Source organism: Oreochromis niloticus, linkage group LG19 (assembly GCF_001858045.2).
Source record: "Oreochromis niloticus isolate F11D_XX linkage group LG19, O_niloticus_UMD_NMBU, whole genome shotgun sequence".
NCBI classification, from domain to species: Eukaryota; Metazoa; Chordata; class Actinopteri; order Cichliformes; family Cichlidae; genus Oreochromis; species Oreochromis niloticus.
The window spans coordinates 17,127,105-17,145,760 of NC_031983.2; the positions used below are offsets into that span (position 1 = coordinate 17,127,105).

Genomic DNA, 18,656 nt, shown 5'->3' on the forward strand with positions numbered 1-18,656 from the left:
AGCCTATCTGCACATTAACTCACAAAGAAAAAAAGGCACGAACACACTCAAACTGTGCTGTGATGCAGATGTACGCACGATAAATTTGACTACCCAGAGAATCTAAAATGAGATAGTTCATATTCAATAATTCATCATCCAGAACAGGAGCAGAAGAACAGCGAGAGGAAAATACAGAGATAGGCCGAAGTAGAAGTAGAGGATGGTTAAGTAACTCTTATCTGTCTTCACTAAAACAGGAAGAATGGGAGATGATACTCGGTGAGGAGGTGGTCAAAAAATCCCACCACAAAATTTGAAAAAAAAAATTGTTTTAGTCCATCTCTGAGTACTCTCTGACTTCACAACACCTAACATTCAAGCCTACACTCTGCTGAAGATGCCAGACTTAAAATTGTGATTCACAAAGATGGTTATCTGATAAAACTACTTTCCTAAAGTGGCTGAGTAGTATTGTTTTTAGAAAACTTGCACCAAATTCATTGCAAAGAAAGCCTGTCTCAGACTGAAAATATATTTATTTTATGTTAATGGAAAGTAAAATGACAAAACAGGTTAGTATTCACTTTTTCAGACCACTTCTTCCCTTTTATCATTTTCTTTGCCACGTAAAGACATTCTTAAGCTCACACACATATACATGCAGTGCTTAGAGTCTTTCTGTAAAGCTCTCTGATGTCTGAAGCTGCTTTGCATGATTGAGGAGGAGAGCCGGAGGAGACGAGCCTCTTCATCTGACTTCACATATTAGCTGCAACCACAGCGAGGAGATAAAGATGGAGAGACAGAGAGGAAGAGAGCTGTGAGCACAGTGACCTACATATTCTGTAGACCTCTATTCACCAGTGCAGATTTAGTATCACATATACCGTACAGCACCTGCAGGTCTCCTCACTGACCTTGGATCTGAACTGTCAGATCTAAATGAGTGCAGTTGGGATGAGGAGGTCTTTAGTGTAATCTGATCACTGAAATCAAAGTACACTGTGGGCAACGGCAGCCAGCAGTGCTTAGCAGGTCTCGTTTGCTAAAAACTATCAAGCCTACAGAATATGAAGAAGGATTTTTAAAACATTTATCAGCATTCCTGACTACAGACAACATTGATTTGCTCGGGTATGAGTCAAGACAGTATTGGGTGTAATGCAATACTTTATAATGACTGGTTTTGCTTTCACATTACTGTAAACATGTTACATTTTTAAGGAACATGTTAATGGACTTAATTCAGTAACTGCATTACGTTGTTACTTGCTTTACAAAGGTTCTTCAGTTATCTGTACAGCAGGTGGATAACAAGCTTTTTTCTTTCTGTGCTACAGTTAGCTGATTTCAGTTCATGTGCGGGAAAAGGAAAATGGTGTAGCAGACTACAACTTTTCAGGAGTGGACATATTTGACATTACTTTTAGCAAACTATATCAGAAGCAGCCACATTATGCTGCTAGCAGAACTTCAGTTCTTTGCAAGCCCCTACAAAGACAGCATGCTAACACAAAACTAACCAAGAACACAGAGTGATGATGAAGCTGAGTGAATGCCGACCACGGCCCAACAGCCAGAAGTTCAACAGGTAACAAAAGCAGAGATGATCAGTCAGGCTTGGAGCCTTCGTTTCTTCTTGTTCGTTCTGCTAAAGTAGAATCGCAGTGGAAGTCTCAGTGTGCTGGTTTTCATCGTTGTTTTGTGATGTCGGCTTTGTGTTCATACGTAACAAACTAAAAGAAAGATCACATGAGTGGGATTTGTAACAATGTGTTGGTGTATAGGACTGTAGGTTAAGGTTTAACGTTAAATGTTTTTCAGGTCATTTTATGGAGCAACGAGAAAATAAGGTAAGGGGTAATGTAACAAACTTTCTCCTGCAAGTAATTAAATAATGTACTGCATTACTTTTTAAGGAAAAATAGGATTTGAGTTTGAAGAGGAAACACTAAAAATGTGTGAAGCATGTGATTGTAATTTGTGAACCACATTTACAAACTAGGGATTCTGAGCAGTGATGCTAACATTAGCATCACTATGCTAACATGCCTTCAATAATAATTTGCCATGATCGCCAGCTGAACAGTTTTGCAACTGGCATCAAACATAAGACAGAGCCAACACCCATGGAGACGATTATTGTACTAGGTGACTATTATAAAATCCAAGTAAACTTGAGTCACTGATGAATAAATTTGCCCTGTCTTAAAACAACACTTTATTCCACAGAGCCAGAATTAGCACTGAACGTGTTCCAATGTGTTCCAATCAACTGAATTCAGTAAAAATCCTCCTTTAAAATTTAGCACTCACACTACCCTATAGGGGGTCTCCGCCCTGCACTAATAAAGAAGACTGCAGTGCCTGGAAAGGTGTGAATAGACGAAATGCAAGTGAGTAAGACAGATACTTTAGCAAAATGTGTGTGCGTTCATCCGTGTTTTTGTGTGAAATTATGTTAATCTCATTATGTTATACAGAGCAAGTGTGTAACTACGGGGATCCTCAGAGGGTTAGAAATGTGAAACTGAGTAGAGGAAGTGGGTCAGGAGATCACACAACAACACTGGCTTTCTTCCGTGGTGAATCGGCCCAAACATTTCTGAACTTTTCATTAGGCACATTTGACCGAGTATGAGTGAGGAGTTGTAGTGCGCAGTAGTGCATGTGTGTGTGTGTGTTTCTAAGTATACAATTGTTGTGTGTGTGGACAAGGAGTGCTGCATCCCTGCAGCATGTTCTGTGCTCGCGTGAGCTCTCGCTGCAGCTTTCACGCTAGCTACTGAAATCCAGGTCACACAGCACACACAGTCCATAAATCATCGCAAACGTAACCTGAGTGTGCGTGCGTGTGTGTGTGCTATATAAGTGTATGGTAAAGGTGCCCAGTGGAGGCAGAAAATGTAACATCCCATCTAAAGAATATGTAGGTAGGAGCCCTTTAATCATATCAAACACAAACTAACGGGATATTCAGAATGCCGATGGGAGCTCTTTGAAATCAATTGCAACTAGTTAAAACACTCTAATACTGATAATACTATCTATTTGCTGTATGTTTTATCTGCCCATTTTTTTAATTACCCAGTTTCCCCAAAGGTTCATTAATTTTTTGTCTTATGTGGCCTAACGTTATCATGTTCTCTACCAAGAAAGCTATTCAGACTTAAAGGAAAAGGTGGATGTTTTTTATCAGTCCATTTGGATTGGCTTAGCTCTAACCCTCAGTTATGGTCATGAGTTTGTCATGAGGTGAGAGATGGGATGATACTGCAAATTCAAGAAAGTCAAATGAGTTTTCAGGAATAGCTCTCCAGTCTTCTTGAAGGACTATTCAAAGCTCTTTTGATGTTGGCTAAATGTTAAATGGACTGATTCTTATACTCCCGGTGTACTCAACACATGCCACATTCACCCAATCACACCTGTTCACACCAGCACTGTCTTCTAAGTTTCTTAGTGCTTCCTAACAATTCCTAATTCATACACATTCATACTCCAATGAACGCATCGGAGAGCAATTTGGGGTTAGTATCTTACCCAAGGATACTTGGCATGCAGACTGGAGAAGCCAGGGATCGAACCACCAACCTTCTGATCAGTAGATGACCTGCTCTACTGAGCTACAGCCATCCCGGCTTTTATTCTGTTCTCTTTCAATATGATCCTAGACTCCTTCAATAACTTTGAGGCGAAGGTTCAGGGGAGGCCAAACCATGACTAATATTGCTTCAAGATATGAGCTATGCAAAGTTTTTTTTGCCCCTTTTGGAACCACATTGTTGGAGTTAAAACACTATTTTATGTGTTTTAAACTGTGTTGTCTTTGGTCTACATAGATTCAACTAAAGAAATGAGAACAAATGATTTGTTTTGTGGCAGGCTGCTAATAACAAAGTGCTCAAAGTTACCGTTTAAAACTGGAGAACTATTGCTCGAGACCGCTTTACAAATTTACAACAGTCTGGCTCTTTGGAAGCATTAACTAGAGAATCATCAAAATTTGAAACTGGAATAAACGGTTATTTGGACCAATAATAGTGCTTTACCAATCCACATTCACTCACATAAACATTGATACAGCACCTTAAATGTTTCACATTAAAGCTGTCGCCAATTTAGAATCACCAGTTAACCTGACCTGCATGTCTTTAGACTGTGGGAGGAAGCTCACACAGTCACAGGAAGAATGTGTAAACTCTTCGAGCTGTGATGAAAGTGCTATCCCCTGCTGCCGGTGTTTCTAATCACCACAGTTACATGAGGAGTCGGTTTATTGAGATGAACAGCTAAAGGCGCTGTTCCATTAAATCACTGCAGAAAAATAACACACAACAAGATGATGTAATTAAAGACTGCAAAAGTGTGAACAAATAATAATAACCCTCAAGGTTGTTTCATGTATTCCTCTGCAAAAGTGAGAAAGGTTGTGGTTTTCTCAAATCAATATAATACCAATACGTGGAGAGAAGGCTTCAGTGAATGCTCGCATTAAACACTTCATGTCGACTTACATCAGAGTTATTTGAGCCCTTTGAGTTTATTGCATTATGAGATTTTTATAACTCTATTATGTCTTCAGCTTAGTGTACGGCTGTAGTTTGTTTTCATGGGGTTTCTAGCTTTCATAACAGTTGAAAAGACCTATTGTTGCTATAGTTTTTACACCAAAGACCATTGAGAAGTGCCACTGACCATATACAGGAACATAAGTAGTGGGCCACACGCTTTAATCTTTATATTCAGAGATCCTCCATGATCAACTCTAAGCTGTGTTATTGCAAAATGGAAGTGTTAAGGAACCACAGGCAGACCACATAAAGTTTACAGGTCACTGAGGTGCGCAGTGCATAAAGTCCATCAACTGTCTGTTGACTTCCAAACATCCTCTGGCATTAATATCAGCACAAAAACTGTGCTCCACGAGCTTCATGTCATCAGTTTCCATGGCTTAGCTGCTCCTGTAGGTGTAATGTGTAGGTGGTCCAATATTTTTATGCATACAGTGTAGAGATAAACCCTAACTCACCTGTAGGCTTCTTTATACTGTAGGCTCACATTTGGAGGGGGGGTTGTGTTCCATGCCACTAACTAAACTAACAAGTGTTTCACTGTTAAAGGGTAACTTGATGGCAAGTATAAAATAGCAAAATAAAAATTATAAACCTGCCAAATGGTGTAATTTTCTTTACCTTCAAAACAAACAAAGTTAGGATTCACTGTGCTCTGCAAACATTTATTTCTGAGCAGGGGAACACGGTGCAGAGCAGTGGGACTGAATGAATGGGGACCGTGGGACTGTTTTCATGGGTCAGATCCTGTTGTTGTGGGGTATAACCCCACCATCCTGCTGATTCTCCATCAAATATTCACCACCTCCTGCAGAGCCAACATTTAAACACCATCATCTAGCAGAGAGGGAGGGCAGAGAGATGGATGGGGCTTTGGAGAGGTTAAGGACATTCATAATCCAGAGCAAAGAGAATGCCTGCTCCTATAACTGGTCCTCTATTTTGGGAAATCCCTGTCTGTCTCTCCTGGGCCACTGAACAGGAACACTGAAGTAGTTGGATCAGAAGTGGAACAACTTCAAAAGCATGAATTCATTGTACATCTTTACTGTACATCTACTGTGCTGGAAAAGGATTAAGACTCTTGATTTTGGAAGGAATAAACAATTCTATTATTACCTCCATCTTTAAATGGAGAGCAATGGAAGAGAGTGTGTGTGTGTGTGTGTGTGTGTGTGTGTGTGTGTGTGTGTGTGTGTGTGTGTGTGTGTGTGTGTGTGAAAACATATTAAATCCAAACAGCAATGTGTGCTTGTCCTTGATCTAATACAGATTAGATGAGCACAGACACACATACACACACACATTTATAATGAGATTTAAACATTCAATTCCATTATTTTGGCAGCGTCCGTGGCATTAAAAGGTTGAGGTTGTTTTTTTTGTTTTGTTTTTTAGAACAGCTGCAGGCTACCCCATCCTTACATCTGACCGTTTTCATCTACACTCCCATAATGCCTTCTATCTATTCTGGCTCTCCTCTGATAGCAGAATGTGTGTCAGCGATCCAGAGATGAATTTTGAATATGTATGAGGAGGAGAAGGCGGAGGAAGAGGAAGAGGAGGAAGAAACTGGGGCAGGGAAAGTGGAACATCACGACCAGCAGTTTGTACTGATCAGCACAGGAGAGGATGTACCTACACGGCTGCTTCACCTTCACGTCGATGATGAGCGGTGTAATGCATGGTTGTATATGGAGGGTCCTAATGGGACTTTTGCTCACTCATCACAGTGTTGAAGGCAAAAGAGATCAGAAAGACAGTCGTGCAAAGTGTGCGTTTCATACCTCCCCATAATCTGTTGTGACCACAAGGGTTCCATCTCCACAGGAGTTGACGGTGGCTGGAAGCAGCTGCTCCTTCTCTCTGACCCAAACGCGGGCACCCTGTAACAAGCACACAAATCACAGATGTTAAGCAGCCAATAACTGCAACCCTAAACAGGTGAGATTTTAAATAATTCATCTTTTTAGCTACTTTGGTCAGCTCCCTTATTCACAAGAGGTCACCACAGCTGCATGATTGATTTGGCAGATTTTTCCAGCAGATGCTCTTCTTGATGCAACCCCAAAGGGATTTATATCTCCTCTTGCATCTTGGAATCAAACTGGAAATCTTTCACTTGTTAGGGAAATGTGTAACCACTAAATCTTGTTGCCAGGCTAAAATTCACCTGGATAAACTGTATTGATGTAAGTGGATAATTATTCATGCTTTGAGTGACTTCAAAGCATAGTTTGGCTTTGCTCAGATGTACAATATGTACATTTTGTTTTAAACCTAGTTTTTCAAGCTAGAATTGCATCCAATTAGTATCCACACCTACTTTCTAACATGGTGAAGCAGGAGCGCTTGCAGTTGGTGTCTTTATCTTTTTGTGCAAGGAGTTCATTTGTGTTCAGAGGAAGTGTGCTCTTCCTAAATCTTTCTAAACAGACAAAGCCCTCCTTCACAGAGTCACTGACCTCTGACCCGAAACCCATAAACAGAAGGACAGTGTAACAGAGGACAGATGAGTCAATGGAGCGACTGAAGTGCTGGAAAAACAGAAGCTGCCCCATACGTTCACTTGTACAGTTTAGCTTAAAGTGTTGCAACAAAACTGAATCTCCTGAGAGTTTACCCAAGCACTGCCTCTAAAACAGGTCCAAGAAGTGGTGTCAAATGTAATCAAAAGAATACTTGAATAAAAAACGTTGCTTATTTTATTAACGACTATAACTCCAACCACGGGGAGCCTGCTGGAGGCTGGTGTTGTGTTACTACAGTATAAAATATATCCTCAGACAAGAAGCTATTAATGAAAAACACTTTACATCAATAAATACTTAAAATGTGCTTACAACTGAATACGACTGCTATTCTCTCTACTCTGTTAACTGTTTGAATTCAAAACAGAGGAGGTTAAAATAAAAGGTTACACTGTCAACAGAGAAAACACACAGAACTGTAGTTTGTTAAGGAGAAAATCTCACTAGAGAGCTGAATTTTGTGCACTGAAATTAATTTAAACTATTTACTTTCTACATTGTGCTCTCACATGTGGAATGTGTGACTTTTTTCACTATTTCTGACAAATTAGTCATAATGATGGTGATGTTTGTGGGTGTTTGAATCACATACACTGCATTCTTGTTGATGTTAAAGACTTAAAAAGTCCACCTTTTAAGTGGCGGTGTTATCCATAATGTATGAATTTTCTTTTAGTTAGAGCAAAGTTTCGTGGCATAAGCGCTCCAGTCTAAATCCTAAGCAGAGGTGTGAGTCCTAAAACGCTCAGTGGACCAGCAGATGTGTGCATATGAATGACATGAGCAGCAGAAGACAAATGGAAAAGAATTGTTTTAGCAACAGATGGTCCCACAGCCCCAAGCATCCCCTGACAACCTTTATCACTTTCTGTTTCCTCTTCCCTCACTCCCACTCTCTCCTTTTGGGTTCTTTCAATCCCTCAGTGCCACACATATGCACACGGATAATAACACAAACCCAGTCATGCCTCAGGCTATGGAGCTAACCAGGCAGAAACCAGTCACACACCAATACAGTGTGTTACTTATGCACACAAATGGGTTGCTTAAGGTGAGGCTTAGGGGATAAAATGTCTGAATCCATCTGAAAACAGACTTTAAGACTGTTGGCTTTTGCAAAACATAAACCCATCTATAGTTAATCTTCTGCACTAGTCTGCAAAAAGGTTTCCTTCACTGTTCTTTGCACAGCAACTCTCTCTATATATAGCTGCCTCGTTGCTCCTCTTTATCAACTGTGTCTTTTTTCCTGTCGGATTCCACCGCACTGAGACATTATTATGACCTGATGACCTACTCACAGTTCACTGGTACTCCACTACATGTTTTAGCTAATAAATTGGCCTTTGAGCTGACTTAAACTTCAAATACTGGTGCTGTTGCATCTGCCCTGAAGCACAGTCATTGTGTAGGCTGAGTTTATATCTCATACAGACATAAACTCAGCTTATGTGAACCAGAAAGCGATGAATGTTTCTGCTTTCTGACTCTCTCTCTGTCTCCTCTTTAAGCAAATTGGTCTCCAGTCCCAGATCGATATGCAATCTCATGGGCAAACTAAGGGGAGACAGAGGGTTATAAATGACCTGCCAGCACCAAAGCCTCCACTCAGACTCATCCTCTCCTGTTTGTGTCCTCCTCCCCTCCTCCCATCTATTACTGCCCCAGACAGACAGAAATAGCCATGCATGACAACAAACACCAAACCTTTCTGTGACCTAATATCTACGGCCTTAACATCGCCTTTAACACTATGCTTCGCATTGTTTCTCTGCTCCATGAAATTCAAACCACAGTCAAACAGGCCCCAGGCCCCGCCCCATTACCTTTTCGTCAAGCTCCATTAAGCGTCAATTGTCACTTTACCCTCAGAGATGACCTCTGCCCTCAACTCTTACATCCGACTCTATAACCAACAGGAAACGCTAAAACAATAGCGAGACATCTTTCCCGTGGAATGCTATGACAGAAATACAGCAGCATAATTTCAAGTACAGCTAGGATATGTATGATGATGATGATGATGATGATGATGATGATGATGGCTAATACATGAGTGTGTTTTTTTCTTCTGTGACCCCAAATCTTTTTCTTTTTTATTCACAACTGATTGATTGAACACAATACTTTTTCAACTTGTGAATTATTCTTATCAGAATTCTGGCCTTAATCCTCTTCTGAGAAAAATCACAATTCAGAGATTAAAGTCAGACATTTAGATAGAAATTTAGACATATCCAATGAGCGCTCAGCTATACGTATGTTTGATAGAGGCCCTTTTGTCTGTTCAGGCAATTACATGGACCCCTGTGCCATATAATCAAGGCTCTTCTCATGGAGATTGTCTCTGATGAAGGATCTCTCCTTCTGAGAGGAGCTCTCTCCAAAGCAAATGCTGAGTGCAAACATATGACCAACATCTGCAGGAATGGAATCACTCAAAAGTCATCAATAAACCTTAAATGTTTTTCACTGGTAATGTCATAAAGCTATGCTCTGTGGTTAACACGAGCTTAGATATTTGATCAACTTAAAAAGAAGCTGTTGACTGTCATGGCTGCGTTGTGAAGAAAGGTAAGAGAAGAAGACCCCTACACGAAGAAATAAACCCCTCTGGTTCATATGAATCCAGTGTAGCAACAAAGGGTCAACTGTGGACAACATGTTTCATGACTCCACCCTTTAAAGATTGTTTTTTGTGCATTTCTGGACTTCTACCATTAGTGCTGCTTTTTTGGTTTTTTGGTATATCATTTTTTGTGGTCAGAACAGGACTTAGAGGGAGTGATCTAAAAATAGCTGCAGAGCTGGGAGACGTTCTGAGGGACACAGGAAGGGGATTTTAAATCATGCATGATTTTGGCTTGTAAAAGCCCCATAAAATACTTTATGTAAGCATACTCACGAGCTGTGCATGTTTTCCATACACTAATGAGCCCTCGCTAACCTTCTCAACAGACACTTTTGGTCCTGATGGTGGCATTATTAAATGCTTACATGTTGCACATGTTGGTATTAGCAATTTAATGTTTAGCTCATTTAAAATACAAAGTTTAAGTGAGACTTATAATAATATTGGACTGGTCCACCTTCAGAGGAAACTGAATATCAGGACACTGAAAATTGTTCCATTGCTTCTTGTAGATGTTCAAACTGGACACATTGACAGTCAGACTTTGACTTTGACCAAAAGCTACAAGACTTAAAAGATGACAATCGAAAAAAGGTGAGATAGAAAGTCAGACTACCCATAAATAAATGACAGCTTAAAGAAGGAGAGGAGTCACTGCGGGGCAAAGTCACGTCTGACAAACTCGGTGTAATAAACTGAAAGGACAACAGAGGAGAGGAGACAGACAGAGAGGGCAGACAAATGGGGAAAATGGGGACAATGAAGACGAGGGCAGGAAAACAGCAAAGTGAGTAACAAAAGGTTACAGGTACAGGAGGTTGAAGAAGACACAAAATGACAGAAACGAGATACGAATTATTAAATGATGCCAAGAGCAGATGACCGCTCAGCAGCAAATAAAAGGAAAACTAAAGACCAGCATGGAGATGGGGGGACCAAGCAGAATCTTTAGACGGGTATGCAGTAGTTTTTAATGTGTGTATCTGTCTTTTTTGTGTATCTGTATTCGTAAAAACTGTCAATCCCTTTCTAATCACAAGCATCAGGTAGTAATTTTTATTAGGCTCCAGGATGAAGGGACGACTTATGGCCTGGTCCTCTGTGATTTTGTTAAATAATGTGACAAATCTTCAGTTAACTGTAGTTAGTACTCAGAGTCGAGGTTAAGTTATTAACAGTTAATTAATTTAACCCTGTATCACTATATATAGTTAGGCTGATCGGCACAATGTGTTTCAATTGCTTCTACTTGAGAATTTTTGGCAACCCCAAAGAGTTTGTTTGTTTTTTTTAGAGAGAACTACTGAAAAATAGCCAGAAATACTATAAAAAGCACAGATATTTGTCAAATAAGGTAATATTAACTCTTACATGAGTGGTAAGAGCCCACTCCAAGAGGGGACATCCTGTGAGCTTGTAAAAAGTGGTTTTTATTTTTCACCATAACATTATGAAAAGAGTACACTGTCAATATGAGGCAGAGAGCACAAAACAAAGAGCAGCAGAAAATCCTAGAAAGTAGGATTATCACAAATATGTAGTAAATTTGTGTGTGAATTGGAGAGACACCTTCTATTGCCCTTTTCCTCACAAAAAGCATTCTGATCTGTCGTCTTAGCGCAGCGCTGCCTGTGTCGGAGACCTAAACTGTGTCAGTAATATTCCATTAAAGGTGATAATACAATCAGGACAGCGAGGCTTTTAGCAGATTATGGCTGCTGGAAGGAGAGCAACAGCATGTGTTTATCCGTGCGGTCTGTGCATGTTGGTGTGTCTGTGTGTATGCTTATGTGCATGTGGGCTAGTGGGTGTCACTGGCCTGTACATCTGCCGTTAAAAGGGATTGCAGTGCAGATTCAACACTGCAGGTATAAATAAACATCTGAGCGTAAATGGGAACATGATCACAGCAAAAAACATTAAGAGTCATATACTGTGAGTGTCTTTTAATCCAGGTTTTATAAAATGACTCCAGGTAATTTTTTTGAAATGTTGCAAGGGCATTATTATTATAATTATAATTACATTTTTTTTTTAATCTCTTTTATTATTTGTAAGAAACAAATCTTAAAACTAACGCTGATCCTTTTTAAATTGAAATTGGAAGGTTCAATGGGAAAGTTAGTGGTATGGGATATCAGTTGTTGACAAAAACCCTTTTGGGGGGGAGTTTTCAAGACACAAACATAATCAATATCCCCAAAGGTGTTTTGGAAGAGAGCTAAGATGCATAGATATTATAAGTCTCCCTGTACTTTTGAAAGATTTCACTTCGAGAAAGCATGTACAAATGAAATAAGGGTCCAAGAATCGATCCTTGGAGGACACCATATAGCATAAGGTAACAAATTGTTACATGAGTGGTCAAACTTTACCTCATGTGACCACTCATGTGGGGTGGTCACATGTAGTCACTCTTGCAGAAAATGGAAGAATTCCCTCCTCTTTATCTAGAAGCTTGTATGTTCAAATGTAGTTTCCTGATCACTCAGGTGTCTTGATTCTTTCCTTTTCCTTTTTAGTGAAAATCTTGAAAAAGCCATATTTTCTATGCATTTGAGAACATAATATGTCAGCGGTCTTCATTCTGTAGTTTCAGCCATCTTTTGTTGCCATTGCTCTTTAGCAATTGGGGGCGGCAGTGGCACTTACCTATGTTGGCACCTACATAAGCATTGAGGATAATGAGCATTGAAACCATTAAAGCCAGGTCAATGTATCACAAGACTGATAAATTTTACAATATTAGCTACTATAAGCTCTATTAGTGTTGGCATTTGTTACAGCTGACAAATGAAAATACAAACAATAAATAAGACAGGTGAGAAACACCATTCAACGTTGTTAAGAGGATTAACATTGCATAGTTTGTCCACTTGCCTGATGCCAACATGCATTTGGAACGGCGCAAAGACAGCAACTGACAAACATAACTGATCTGAGTAGAGCACAAATAACTCGAAGAATTAACACACATAACAAAGGTTACAGAAATCTGTTTGGGTTTTGTGCAGCTGAAAGAAAAACACAGTGGGTAATATATCAGAATATCAGATTTTTAAATCACCAAATATCAGTATCAGCATTGGTCTTAAAAATCTTAGATCACTTGGGCGTTAGAAATCATTTTAACTATGACGGATCTGTGTATAACAACATCAGTCCTGGTTACTAACACCATCTCCACCAATGGAAAATACTTCAGCACTGAGTGTTTTCCCATTATATGACAGTCTACCAGGACGCCTGCATTTTTAATGTAGTGTATATGTATATATCTTTATAGAGCTACATTTTTCTAGGGGATCTTGGATGATTGACGACACGTGAGTGGCTGCTAAGTTCAAAACAATCTTACGGGGAAAGAGTTAAAAAGAAAGAAACCAACATTCCCATAGTTGCTTTGGATTTTTTAAAGTATGGTTTAGAAATTACCTCTACGTGATTCCTTTTCAAAACTTTTTACAATTAACAAAGTGCCTGATTTCTATCCCCCTGTGTCCATCCAACTAGGATGGCAAAGGTACTTATGCAGAAAAGTCTTTAGGTCATGGATTTAACCTGCAGTCCATATAACTACTGGACAGCAGATACAGAAATGCAATGAGTTTTAAGAACATAAGTGCCCTTTATTTCCTGCTTGGCTGCATAGCTGTTATTTTAGGAATATCTGAAGCCTTGGACAGCTTAATTCCAAAACAAACATGATTTTCCAAAGGTAAACTGGATCAAGGTCTGCTGTTAAATTACAAACCAGGAGCAAGTGTGTGTGTATGTACAGTACAAATCCTCTTTGAGCTCTGTGCTAATTATCACATTCTCTCACATCTTGGATTAAACTACAGTCACACCCCCACTAACACCCTGGCAACAGGACTCCACGGCAACAGTGTGGAAACAGGATACCATGGAAACAGCCTTTCTCCTCTAGGCACTGGTGGATGCTGGGAGTTGATGTTCAGGCGAAGGGGGTTGTGATCTAATTTTAATCTTTTCAGCACAGCTTGTATGTTTGTTAAGCAAAAACTAAGTCAAATTGTAGAAAACTTGATGAAGGACTAGGCTGTTACCAAAGAACACAGTAAATGTTAGTACTGTTCTCACAGTTTTGTTTAGTTTTTGTTTGGTTTTTTTACTGTTTTTAACTAGTTTTAAATATCCTTCATCTGTGCTAAAGCTTGTGTTTTATTGTTTTTTTTATTGTTGCTTGCCCGTCAATCTGCCACCATGATTACACAAAAACTACCAAATTTCAGCAATGAAGAAGTTTAGCAGGGTTGAAAGAAGACCTCTTGGTGCAGATCTCTGTCAAGGGATAATTTGCTTTCATTAACAGTGCAGAATTTTTGCAACTTGTCATTAGGAGTATGCAAAATCTAAAGGAGCAATTTTCATGACATTTCTAGAGGTGAACCATGGTCAGAGGAATAAACCCTGCATATCTAGATCCCTATAGTAAAAAATTGCAAGACACTGCCAATGGCCTGTGGGTATTTTTAATGCCAGGGCTGACAAAAAAATGTAACGATTGAAGTCATGCCTGATATTTTTTTTCTTCTTCATTCCTCTGCTCATTAGGGGTCCCCACAACAGATCATCTGCCTTCATCTTATCCTTTCCCTTGCATCTTCTTCTGACACATCAACGATCTGCATGTCCTCCTTCACTATATCCATAAACCTTGTCTGTGATCTTCCTTTTTCTTTCCTCCTGCCTCAATGGCATTACCAGTCACAGTCCCTACATTTAAAACTCTTCTCTTATATCCACCATACTACCTTCCCTTCTCTGTCGCTGCCTCTAAACGTGCCTACCCCCACTCCTCTTCCTTTGTTTTCACCCAACAACATCCTAAGAAATCTCATTCTCAATGATCCGCATGTTTGATTTGGCAAAGATTTAACACCAAATGTCCAGTACAGAGAGTACACTGGCTCCATGGTTTACTCCATGGCTGTTTTAATAATGATTAATGGTTGTGGAAATGGTTCAGATTTTTGCCAATTTAATTATAGCTTAATATGTGTGATATCTGATATCTGAGTTTATTGTAATAGCATTAGAATGTTTTTTTGACATTGGACAAACCAGACAAATTCATTTGGTTTAGAAATCGGACCGCTCTGTTGGTTTAGGACCATTAGTCCAATCAATCAAATTGGGCACAGTCTAGTCCAGAAGCCCATAAATATAATTAAAGACTTTTAAATCAGGAAAGACAAAATGCAATAAAAATGATGTAATATCCTGTTTCATTTATTGTTACCCAGAAAATTGTGACATTTGATAGTTATATACTACCATAGTATCATGGGAAATGTAATTAAATTCATATCTTGTAACATAGCTTTACTTTAGATGAGGCAGAGCTGTTACACCTACACATGCTGGGAAAAAAAACAAAAAACAAAAAAAGAAGTGGTTTAAAGGAGAAGAAAAAAAGATAAAGTGGAAACAGAGAGGAGAGAATAGAGAAAGACAGAGCTGCCAGAAGGGGGAGGGAGGCTGACTGAGCAGCTCTTAAAGTGGTTGGTTGAGCGAGATGGAGAAGCACCAAGAGAGTGGCCGCAGGGAAAGAGAGAGCATCAGAGGGAAGGGAAAAGAGGAGAGAGAGAGAGAGAGCGAGAGAGAAGCAAAACTGATGCAGCTCCAAAGCAGAACAAATGTGTTTGGAGCTGCTGAATATAGGTCACACATCTCCAGTGACTGTTCCCTTACCTCCACTGAACCAGCTTCCTGCAGTATGCACTTCATACCAAATCCTGCATAATTTGTACCACAGTGGATTGGCGTGGGCTCTGCTTAATTTACCCTAAGGTTTTTTCCATGAACACCCATTGCACGAAAGAAAAAGGACCGACTTTTCTTTTTCTGCAATTAGAAGACACTTTATGTTGTTCAAGCTGCATAAAAATGCTTCCATGAATGTTTCACTGCATATGTGCAAATTGCCATGGAGAATGCATGCTGAAGATTACATTTTTACAATCACCCTCATAGTGTGAGAAACCTTTTATTGCTCCTCAACTACTCTCGGTACAGGTTACAGCGACCACTCAACAAACTGAAAGGTAGTAAATAAAGATTTACTGCTTATTCAGTTACACGGACAAGTGAGCGAGACAGAAACAGAAGACAAAGGTCTTTAGTGAATATCAAACCGGATAAAAACAAGCAGAAATGACACCAAAGCTGTTCCTTGCCTATTCATTTCAGCTTTACACCTGTTCAAAGCTATCACACGTGCACTGACACGAATGCAAACTATCAACCCAGAAAACAAATGTCACCCAACTCACTCATAAGCACATTTAAATACTCAAATTTAGATACTCAAGCGCTTACAACAAAGTACTCAGCAGTCATCATGAAGCGGCTCCAGGGAAAATTATTTTGAAGTATTATTTAAAAGCATTTTAATTACAGTGGTCACCGGGGCATAAAACTGTATGTATAGAATCTATTAAAGACAAAACACTTAAAATGTTTGCTGATTGTGCTCCAAATCTTCCAGCTTCTGTAAAGCCCAGTCAGATTTACATTTAAACAACAGAACTGAAGCTAAGACATTTTTTAAAGTTTTTACAATTTTAACCCAGTTTAGGAAATAACTTATTTGAAACTAGCTAAGAGTATCTAAGAACATAAGAAGCACTTTTTTAATCTAAAAAACAATCAAAATACCAGATGGAATCTGCACCAGGAGTAACAATTTGGTTTTTCAGCCACCATAACAAGGAAGTGATTGGGTTCTTTTCATATTTAGAGTGCATAAAGTCACCACAACTGCCATAATTTACTACTAACCAGGCCAGTATGATTATGCGGGGATTATACAGTAGTCTAATACCACCTGATATTTCATGCTTGGCTGGATGGCCATCACATTTTCTGCCTGGGTTGAGAAAGAGACAGAGAGAGAGCGGTCAGCTGTTCACTCTTTTTTTTTTTTTTCAGAGATCCAAATGGAGGAATGCAGGGGTACAGGATGGAGCAATGAAAGCAGAAGAGGAAAGAAACTAAGTGGATGCTGGACAGACACCTCCCAGAAGGATTGATTACTCAGCACCTGACTACTGCATGAAGTCATGTTTCTGGGTAGCAGCTTATGCATGTCTGCACGGCCTCGTAACTCAATAAGTCACTCCATTTTCAGATCTCATGCAGCCTTTCATAGTCTGTGCAGTGTGGGGCTGCTTTATGGTGGTCTGTGAATCAATGCTATGATCAATATATTACAGACAAACTGATGGGAAATGAAGCCGGAGTGTTGGTTTTTGTGTTTTGATGTAGTTGTGTGTTAATCTGTGGGCTTATCATGGTTATGTCATGCAGTTAGAGAAGAAGTATGATAGCTCATAGCTCTGGTGCCCAAACATATACCCTCACAGCCACTAACACACGGACACACACACTAATAAATTGCATGACATCACTGCCAATGTGAGAGGCATTTAAACCCATATCAGATTAACTTAAGATGGGGGGAGGATAAGTAGCTTGGAGAGGATGGATACTGGCATCAGAGTCAGTGGACGAGATTGTTTGGGTGCCTGAGCCACTAAATGGGGGTCTGAGGAACAAGATACAAATGAAGACAAGGAGTGGTAGAAGGCTGGTATCTCCTGATTAGGGTGTGAACATGTACAGTGAAGGACCTATAAGGAAAGAAAATAAAGCAACAGACAATGACAGCCTAAAATGCTCACAACTCTGGATCAGATTAGAGGAAAATGAGACTGGTTTTGTCATCTTTGTGGGAGAGTGGGAGATTAATTAATAACCAATGTTTTAGTTAATGTTCAATTACAAGGTCAGTTAATTTATCTCCCTCCTGCTTCACCTATTCTGTCTCAAATACACACAAACACACACAGAGAGACATATCTCTCACACTGCTCCTCCTCCCTCCTCTTTTACCTTCCTCTACCGGCCAAACCCTGCCATGGATCCTATCTCCATCCCATTCACCGCGCAATTAAACACACACACACACAGAGTGGGTCTGTTCATGGCAGCATGCCGTGGTAGGGCTGTTGCCGAAGGCCAACACGGTTTACCCTCCCTTAACAGATTGGCTTTAATCCGGCAGTCATCCTTATGGATGCAAAAGCCCATGTCAGCTCCCGTTTGGCCAATTTTTCTGCGGCTCTGCTCTGAATTAATTCACCAAGCCGGCAGTCAGGCCCTGATCCTCTGCAGTGATAATGAAACAAACGGTGTTTTTCCCCCAGATACATGAAGACTATAACATATAGTGGGACCAGGCCTTCCTTTGGGTTTGGGGGGGGCGGACGGTGAGGATGCTTCTGCTCGACGGAAGCAAAGCGGCACCTGCCATAATTGACGTGAATCTAAATGAAAACGTATCTTGCAGTATAGACATGCAACGGTGTGAATCCAGGCATCATCACGCCATTAATGTCATTAATGTTTATCTCCGTAACCGTGACACAGATTCTCAGTGGCCTTACCTCTGCAAAAAACGCCTCCATCCTGCCTACTCCTCCCTGACGACTCGCGCCCGGCCCGGCAGAGCGCAGACACCGGCTCCGGTCTCGGGTGCGCAAATCTCACCAACTGAAGAGTGAGCCTGTTTGTCGAGATGAGGGAAAGGTAGCAGTGCCTCTGTGTTGGTGGTTCCCATTCAACGAGCGTTTATTCTATAATCTCCGAAATAGCCCAATTTCTCAAACACACCTCAGCTGCGTCCACGCTCTATGCGCAAAGAAAAACACACATGAGAAAATTCCACGGAGGCTGAGAGGAAAAAATGAAAAATGTCCACGTCAGGGATCCGTCGGAGGAACGCTAATTGAAGCGCCCCGGTTTTCCAGGTCTGCCTGGTTTGTGTATCAGTGTGAGTATGTGTGTAGATGTATGTGTGTGTGTATGTGTGCACGTGTGAGGATGTGAGGATGTGAGTATCGTGCGTGG

The 18,656-nt window shown here is 40.2% G+C and overlaps 1 protein-coding gene across 1 annotated transcript in view; it reads right to left on the reverse strand.

The window, feature by feature from the left end:
• Nucleotides 1-18,656, reverse strand: part of myo10l1 (myosin X, like 1) — a 48,315-nt gene extending 29,659 nt beyond the window's left edge. Inside the window, 2 exon segments of the mRNA XM_019349070.2 lie at nucleotides 6,344-6,442; nucleotides 18,194-18,656. Coding sequence (XP_019204615.2) covers nucleotides 6,344-6,442; nucleotides 18,194-18,214 — 120 coding nt within the window. The 5' untranslated portion in view covers nucleotides 18,215-18,656.